This window comes from Epinephelus moara, chromosome 24 (genome assembly GCF_006386435.1).
Source record: "Epinephelus moara isolate mb chromosome 24, YSFRI_EMoa_1.0, whole genome shotgun sequence".
In the NCBI taxonomy this organism is placed as follows: domain Eukaryota; kingdom Metazoa; phylum Chordata; class Actinopteri; order Perciformes; family Serranidae; genus Epinephelus; species Epinephelus moara.
In genome coordinates, this window is record NC_065529.1 from 24,460,918 (window position 1) to 24,470,296 (window position 9,379).

Sequence of the window (9,379 nt, forward strand, 5' to 3'; positions counted from 1 at the left end):
ATTTGGAAGTCCGTCTCCTGTCCCCATATTTACCAGTGTACGAATCTGTGTGACCTTCTGTTGTTAAGAGTAGTCTACAGGTTTGAGTGTATTCCCTGGGGTGCAATTCCACAGGTGGCGTTGTCGGTTCATTTCCCTCTCCTCTCCATTTGGCCACACATGCATAACGTTAATGTATGCATATCCGCTCCCCAATAACGCAGCACATCTATGCCGGTGAATCCACCGTGGTGGATGAATGATTCAGTTGAATTCGACTCCCAAGACAATCCTCACCTAGATGTCAATTCCATTGAGACTAGCCAATAGGAACGTGGCCCCGCCCATGACATTATTTTCACAGTGAGAGCAAAATCCTGACACGAGAGCAAAGACTAAGGTTTTGAGAGAGAGAAGAAAAATGTTTTGACAGAAACAATTTTTTTTTTGAGAGAAAATGTTTTCACACTGATAGCAAAAAAATAATATTTGAGAAAAAAAATAAGGTTTTTGAGAGTTTTTTTTCTTGGAAATCATTTTTTAAATCTCAGATTATTTTTTTATATTGTATGACAAAATACTTTCTCTCAAAACTTTTTTTACTCTCAAATATTATTATTTTTTGCTATCAGTGTGAAAAAAATATTTTTTTTTCTCTCAAACATTTTTTTCCCTCTCATATCATTTATTTTCTCGCATGTAATAAAGACACAAATATATCTCCATAGTAGACTGTATGTCATAAAAAAGGGAAACTGGAAGACTGACAGGACGGATTCAAGACACTAGTTAGCTAATTAGCACATCAACAACACAACTTGATGTTGGAAGAACAAAAGACATTTATTGTGCGCTAGCAAACAGTAATACCAACGCTTACAAACCATTTCTGCCAAACAGCTCAGTGGCTAAAAATATAATATAGCAAGCTTGTTTTGATGTCAAGCCTTCTTGACTTTAGCCGTTTGTTTGCTTTCCTTACTTCTGTTACTCTTCTCATGTACCGAGCTGAAATGCCAGTCAGAGTGATTTTACTCACAAACAGGCTCTGCCATCTCTGAAGCCGATTTAACATGGTGAATCAGCCAAAAAAAAAGCTGATGAGTGCCAACGAGGGCCGACTGGTGCCTACGGTGCGGGACACACCGCAAAAACTAGGGCAACAGATGCTCACCGGCGGTCTGACATTGACTGACAGCCGACAGTTGGCTTAGTATGTCAGGGCCCTTACAGGAGCTGTATGCAACATTCAGAGCATATCTGTGAATTTGAAAGGTGGGTGAGCCCCCAGATGGTGCTAACTCAAAAACAGCGCAAACAATGGCAACAATGCTGAAAGAGCTAATGGTGTTAGTGGTGGAAATTGAGGGGTGGGTGCTATGCTTCTGTGACAACACTGTCCCAGTACCAGAAGTAACTCTGTATGGGGCAGCCAGTGGGATACACATGCAGGACTCACATACACTAAAATGCACATACGGCCAGCACCACAACCACAGCAACTAGAGGAGCTCGAATTGCAATACACACAGAGGGAGCGTGACTTTATTCTCTGCTCAGGATGCCATTACTCCACCATATCTTTACACAGCCAAAAGTGCTTTGCTGCTATATTAATGTTCTAAATGTTGCATATCGAACCTTTAAAAACACTGAAACATTGCGCTGTTATTGTTACTGTACCAATCAATAGGTTTATTGAAGTATCTCACCTCTTTGTGCCCAGGAAGGAGCCCCCCTTTCCAGTCCATCCTGCCACTCCAGACCAACCGATAGGCTCAATCTGTGCAGGGACAGAGTGCGTGCTCTATCAAACTCTGAAAGTAAAAGTGTTCTTGTCTGTTTGTGTCTAAATAAGGAGAATTTACCATTCCTTGAGCCAAGCCCTCAAAGCCGTCGTGCACTGCCAGCATCTGGTGGCCCTGGAGGATCCCGATCCTGACAGCCGAACGGACTGCAGCATTCATTCCAGCACACGGAGCTCCCACGTTTAATATGGCAATGTTGATATTACTCTGGAATGGGCACATTCACAGAGACATTTTTAAGGAGAAATGTATTTTCCACTTGGAGTTGTTGACTATGAGACAGTTAAAGGGACCTATTATGCTTTTCCTTATTGTTTTGTCTTATATTGCTCATTATATAGTGTTTTATTTCATTTCAAACCTTTTTATAAGACTTGGGAAATCAGCTGAGGGAGAGCCTCATTTTCAATTATGCCAAGCATAAACAAAGACCTAAAAAACAATCATTAAGGAAACCCCTAAACCAATATCTTTACATACGTAAGCAAAGATGCTGAGATACGGAAGACCCAGAATAGCTGACCAATCAAAGCAGACTCTGCTTTTTTAGAGAGGGCCTTAAAGAGACAAGCGGTAAAACGTAGCATCTTAGACAGAGGGTGAATACAGGTGTTCCTGCACAGACAGTATGAGGAAAATGAAGTGTTTTTGAACATTAAAGCATGTAAATGTGTTATAGTATAAACCCAACATAAGAGTATGAACCTGAAAATGAGTATAATAGGTCCCCTTTAATGTACAATATGACAGTACAACTGCAGTTCCTGACCTTTGTGTCTGGGAGGTGCACGTGAGCCAGCATTTTGTAAGTGTTCCAGTTGTTCTCAAAGCTCCTATTGCCCAGAAAAAAGCAGAAATGTACAGCTTTTTAAAACTCAATGGAGAACTTGGGAATGTCAAATGAATAATGCAAAAGTGCCTGCCTCACTTTCCCCTGAGCTTCACAGCATCTTCAAACCTCCCTTCAGCCATGGCTATAGTGACGTCTTTAGTCTGATATGAGAGAGGGTGAAAAGACAATAAGGAAACTAAGAATTTACACAGAGCAAAGTGTCAATTGTTGAAGTAACGTTCATTTGTCCATGTTGTACAAACTGAAGACAGAGGACTTGTTTTGCATTTGGAAAATATTTAGCTCACCACTTGCACACACTCCATGAGAGGCAGCCTGACAGCCATGTTTCCAGACAAACTGACCACACATGCGGGAGTGTCTGGTGTGGCCTCCAGCAGGGCCATCACAGCCTCCACACCCATCCTGCTGGCCTGAATCATGACAATCAAAGAACAGACACTTGGAGAAGCAGGTAAACTTGTATATAGTTATAAATAAGATTAACTGTTGAATATTTAAGATGTTTATAAATGGGACAGTGGTCGTATTACCAGGATTCTGTCAAAGGCAGAGGGGGTTCCTCCTCTCTGGACGTGGCCCAAGATGGTGGTGCGGGTGTCAAAGCCTAACTTCGCTGCTACCAGCTGGACAGAGAGATTATAATCGTATTTCTCATGTGAAGAGTCTGTGTGTGTACTGGTATATTGGAGATCTGCTATTACTGACCTTTTTGACGTCTTCACATGTGATAGCTTTACCGTTTTTGTCAATCGCTCCCTCTGCAACAATGATAATATTCAAACGGGAGCCGCGGCCTCTTTGCTGAGAAGAACAGAGAAAACCTTTAAGATGAACAAGCCGACTGTTTTTTAAGAGCTAGACTGGGATTCAGTCATTGAAGAGGATGCAGGACAAAACACTTACATCCATCAGTCTTCTGCATAAATGCTCCTCCCATCCGTCATCTGGGGGCATCTCTGGGATGAACACCCAGTCAGCGCCACAGGCCAGAGCTGTCACTAAAGCCAGGTAACTGTAAGTAAAGCATCATACGTTGGCATCTCTTGCAAAACTAAAACGTATTCAAAGATTTCAAATCAGAAATTTGACTTTTGTCATAAAATGAATTCTTGGTAGGATGAATAATCCTCTGAAGTAACATTTAGACCATGGACAATAACACAGTAAATATGTCATCAAACAAACTGCATCATTTCATGATAAGCACCATCTCAGAGGTGGGGCAGAATATTTTTTTAAGGAAAGACCAGTGGGGTCAGTTTAAAGAAAGAAAACAATTCTAGCGCCATTATCAGGTCTCAGTTATAAGTTGTTCAGTACACTGGTTTATGATACCAAAACTAAAACCTGCAAAACTAACAACATTATCATCAGCCTCAGCCTGAATTTGAGGTAATTGCTAATTAGCATGTTAACATGCAAGATGGTGAACATGGCAAACATCAATGAAGGTTCAGGAACAAGACCACACTTCTCTTTCTCACTAATTCAGTCTTTCGCAGATGTTAGTCACTATTTTCACAACCTTCCCCCCAAACCCTGTTCTGCTCTTAGTAGGATGGAACGGTGACTCAGCATTAGCACCACTGCCTCATAACATGAAGGTCCAGGATTTTCCAGGATTTTAACCTCAGAGTGATGATAAATCAAAACGATCATCGAGAGGTGCCCCCACCCTGAATCTCGTCCCCTGGATTCCAAGGCACTCCAGGCACCCCATTTGTCTTTGTGCAATCAACCCCCTTTCACCCTTCTCCTCAACCTTCAATCATCCCACTGACTACCACCTTTACCCAATCTTTCGCATGGTCCAGTGGCATGGTAAGTGGATAACCTGCTAAACACCAGGACTGGGTTGCGCCAACTGGTCTTTACCAAGCCTAGTCAAAACAGCTGAGTTGGTCTTTGTTAGGACCAGTCTTTAGAATGGATTTAACATTGGTTGCACCGATCAAACCAAGCCTAGTCTTAACTACACCCAATCTTGGACAAAGTCCTGGACGAACAGTGTTAACGTTAGCAGTCTTATTAAAGAATAAGGACGACAGCAGCATCTGAATGAACCAAACGGAGGTGCCATTTGCAGGTAAGTTTAAAGCCTCCTGCTGCTTAAGTGACCAGCTAATTTGCTGATTGTCTAGCTTGATAACTGACATTAGTAGTGCATTTTCACTGGTTAATGTTTGGTCCCTCGTTCAACAAGCTGAGGTGAAAGACAAGACATGTGTTTATGTTTAAGTTGGCTAAATAACAAAGAGACTTTGGTGTTCAAAGTTTGTGGCTCTTGTGTTGTGTATCAGGCTGCTGATACACAGATACAGCAGAGATTTTGACTTTATGCCTGCTCCTGACTAGATGTAGTCTGGTCTTATTGAGAAGGCTTAACACCAGATGGTGCAACGGCATAACTATGAGGTCAGACTCAGAACGCCAAGTTATGATTGATTTAGCTTAAGACCAAGCGGAAGCCCTGTTGGTGCCAAAGCATATTAACATTGTTATTGTTAACATGTTAGTATGTCGCTGTTAGCATGGCTACGGACTCTTCATCTTTTGAACTTGAGATTTCAATGTAGTAAATAGGGACATTTCACTTGTTCCTTCCTAGATAGTAGTGTATAACCAGCGGTTTAACAACTGTATCATATTATTTTACAACCACATACATAAATGAACCTCTATTCCATACCTGCTCACAAAACATACACAGGCTGGACTCACCCACAGTGCCTGCCCATCACCTCCAGGATGAAGGTCCTCTGGTGACTACAGGACAACAGATATCACGTTAAGACTCTTAAAATGACACAGCAAGTCTATCCAATAAATAAATGCATAAACAGTTACATGCATACCTCTGTGCTGTGGTGGTGATGGCATCCACTATTTCTATTATGCGATGCAGTGCAGAGTCCGTGCCGATGGTCATGTCGGTGCCACAGAAGTCATTGTCGATTGAGCCCACCATGCCAACAATATTGAGATGGGAGGAATTCTTGGCCTCAATTGCCGTGATCCTACCTGAGATCACAGGTTAAAATGACAACTCAAATTGGGGCTGAGGTCCGAATTACCAACATGCCTAGACCAACATTAACTTGTAATATACAGTACGTCAGTACAGAAAGGCAGATATGTGCAAAGAGATATTTTTTATTTGAGGTCGTGTTACTTAGAAAAGTGAATTTTGGGCTCATGTGTCTCACCAGTTTTGACCAGATCTGCCAGCAGCTCACTCCACTCAGTTCTGAACTGGTTGGCACCTGTCAGACTGCCATCACCTCCAATCACACACAGGTTGGTGATGCCCAGCTTGACCAAGTTACAGGCGGCCGTGGTGCGTCCCTCCTTTGTGCGGAAATCCTGACAGCGGGCACTTCCAATAACAGTCCCACCCTGATGTCAGGCAAGAAGGCAGGGTTTCAAACAAGGATCACAAGGGGGCAGATAAGGAGAAGGGGTAGGATTATCTGAAACTTAGGACTGGAGTGGCCATCTGGCAGACTGGGCACTTACCCAGTGGGCGGATGTACCTTTTGGGCTGACACCACTGTCTTTTTTTTGTGTTTTTTGTCTGACTGGCCAACAAGGGAAACAGACCATTATTTTTATCTAAACTGATATTGGACTGGCAAAAAAAGGAGTGCCAAAACGGACAGGCAAAAGACAGGCACGTCAGGCAGGATGGTGTTGTTAGGCCTGGGTGTCCAAAGCTACAGCCCTGAATGTTTTATGAATAGCCCTGGGCCTCTAAAGACCCTTTCAGTTACTTGCTGCTCAGATTAATCTCACTTAGCGGCTTTTGTGGTAGTAGCAAAGCGTCTACCCCTCTCCTCTCTCGTCATGCACTTATAGGTAGGAATGTGAGAATGTGTGATAGTCTTTGTAGCAGCCTGTCAAAATAAATACAGGTCTATGTGTGTGCATTTGTGTGTATAGATACATACATGTATACAGTACATATTTTTATTATATATAATATCATAGGAATAGATTTTGGGGGACACAGGGAAAAGGATATTTAGGAAATTAAATGTTTGATGTTCAAAATCTCTCCCAGACCCCCTGCTTAATATGTGCCCCCCAAATGTAAAAGAAAATAATATATGACTGACATTTATGTGATCTCACATTTGTGTGATTGATTGTGAAAGCCCAGGCTGGGCCAAAATACCAGGGCCAATTTTTTCTCCAAGTCCAGGCCTGCTGAAACCTAAGCACTCATGTCTATTAAGTGTTAAGCTATTTAAATGAACTTTAGCATTCAAGTGACCTTTTATGACACTAATCTGACCTACAGAACTGCAGTGTAAAGGTTTAAGAGTTGCTAAATTTACACGGATCATCCACCCCCTTCACTGATCATAAGTTAAAAACAGAGTCGTGTTAAAGAACATGCAGATTATATGTTTTTGCATCTTTGTGCTTGTTCTCACCAGCTGTAGCATCATTGACACACTCTCCCAAGTAGCAGGGCGAATATGGTCTCCTCCATCCACCAGACCCTGGTAACCCTGTCAACAAAAACAAAATACCACCTCCTTGAACAGGGGTCATTGCTGGGAAGAAGCTCCAGGCTTAATTATCCGGGCATATTTATACTCTGACATGTGCATGTTATTTCAGTCCAACAAGTGGTGTGTTAATTATATTGGGGATTTGCTGATTATTTATAGGCAATGTGGATTTTGTGTGATTGGCAGAGGAATACTGCTGAAAACAATTGGTTGGTCAAAAGAAAATCGTGTGACTGATGAATTGCTTACACAAAAATGGCAAACATTTACTGGCTCCAGCCTCTCAGCTGTGAGTGTTTGTCATTTTTTCTGTTCATATTATTGTCATTTGAAGAACTGTTGGGGTTTTGGATTGTTGGACAGACAGTTCATGCAAACACAAGATAGCACCTGGAGCTGTGGCAACTTGATGGTGGGCATGATGGTGACCTTTTTTTTTTTTGTTTGTTTCAGTTTTGACATTGTTCAGATTAAATGATTTATTGCATAATCAAAACAAAAAATTCAAAAGCAGCATTTACCTCATGGACGAAGTACACCTTGGCTCCAGTGTAAAGTCCCACTCGAACTGTGGCCCTCACAGCTGCGTTCATACCTGTAGGCACAGTGTGTGTGTGCACATTAGCCTTTATAATTATATGAGGACCTCACACAGGTGGAGAAAGAGTGATTGAATGGAATAATGGGAAAATGGTGTTAAAGCTGTCAAACAGTACTATATTTTATTTGACTGAACGTTCATTGTTGGTAAGAGTTAAGTTGTCAGTGATAGTGGGGAGCTTGTATTGCAAGAAAGGAAACTGGGCTTCTGCCTGCAGTCTGAACAGCAAGCGGGTCGCTTAAAGGACAAGATGTGGATAGATTAACCTTCATGGTGCCAAAAGCATCTCCACTTACAGTGTAAAGGAGGAGAAGGGAGAGAGGAAGTAAAGGAAGGCCCTCTCAGTCTCACCTCACTACTTTACAAATACATGACGGAAAGGTCATACCTCTAAAATTAGCCCTTGTGGCAGCATTAGAGAGAGGAATAAGGAATAGAGGAAGAAATTTGGACTAAAGGACTAATAGATATCAAGGAGACTAACAAGGTAAGGTTTAATCAGAATTATGTATTTTGGAGAGGGGAAAAAGAAGAAAGGTGGAGGTTAGCAAGCTGTACAGTTTTGTATTTACACACTTGCCCTTAAGTCTCATAAAGTTCAGAGAGGCAGAAAAACAGACAGATAGATAGCTTACTGTCTCACATGCTCGGACTCCAGGGTTGTGTGGGGTCAGTGAAAGGTCACAGTGGAGTTATTCCTCATCAAGTTAAAGGTCAGAGGAGAGGCTGTCTCAGTCTGTGGTCGTAGCAGCTTTAGCTGAAGGAATTCATGCTGCCCTTTTCCATAAGTTAGCTCAATGAGAGAGATAGGCTGAGATAGCTCTGTTGCAAGAATGAGGTCATTAAAGTATTATGATCACTAATGAAATAAAAATCAAGAGGTGTCAAATTTGATATAAACAGGAGCTGCAATCATGCATGACTGAAAATGACAGTGAAAAGGGGCTAGACTTCTGGCAAAAAGCAGGAGTTACTTCAGGTGCAAAAGGAATTTTAGCACAGATCCTACACTGTGGAGATATATGTATGCACTTTTCCAAGACAACCACTGACTATTCAAGAGACATCAAATCCAGTATTTCTAGGTTTCTGACTCACTACACGTCATTAAACCCTGCTGTTGAGTTACTAAGTAGTGGCTTCCCACACACCAGATCCTCTCAACCACCTGCTGAGACAAACAAACAGCAGACATGCTCTGACTTGGCAGTCCACACTCACATACCACCCTGAAAACACTTCACATACCCTGAGCATCGCCTCCCGAGGTCAGCACGGCGATCGCCCGACCCACTCCCATCTTGGTGGGGTCGATGGTAGCCGTTTGTGCCATGGTCCTGGAGCTGAAGCCGGCTGGGGGAAAGAGGCCTTGAGTGTAAAAATCCTGCTGTACTGTGTGGAGTACGAGCAGCGTCTCACCTCTAACTCAGCCTGCCTGTTACGGAAAGTAATACCAGTTGCAGAGTGCACTGCATAACTACCCTCTTGGCAGACATGAAGACACACATAGTTGCACATACATATTTAGATGCATGCACGCACGCACGTACGCACACACACACACACACACACACACACACACACACACACACACACACACACACACACACACACACAC

General features: G+C 42.5%; 1 protein-coding gene across 1 annotated transcript in view; it reads right to left on the bottom strand.

The window, feature by feature from the left end:
- Positions 1-9,245, bottom strand: part of pfkmb (phosphofructokinase, muscle b) — a 13,161-nt gene extending 3,916 nt beyond the window's left edge. The window contains 16 exon segments of the mRNA XM_050037899.1: positions 1,692-1,762; positions 1,848-1,994; positions 2,557-2,620; positions 2,716-2,780; positions 2,928-3,053; positions 3,174-3,266; positions 3,349-3,444; positions 3,547-3,655; positions 5,365-5,409; positions 5,499-5,664; positions 5,850-6,039; positions 7,080-7,157; positions 7,682-7,755; positions 9,010-9,147; positions 9,150-9,224; positions 9,227-9,245. Of these exon segments, the coding sequence (XP_049893856.1) occupies positions 1,692-1,762; positions 1,848-1,994; positions 2,557-2,620; positions 2,716-2,780; positions 2,928-3,053; positions 3,174-3,266; positions 3,349-3,444; positions 3,547-3,655; positions 5,365-5,409; positions 5,499-5,664; positions 5,850-6,039; positions 7,080-7,157; positions 7,682-7,755; positions 9,010-9,147; positions 9,150-9,224; positions 9,227-9,236 (1,547 nt within the window). The 5' untranslated portion in view covers positions 9,237-9,245.
- Between the last annotated feature and the right edge of the window lie 134 nt (positions 9,246-9,379).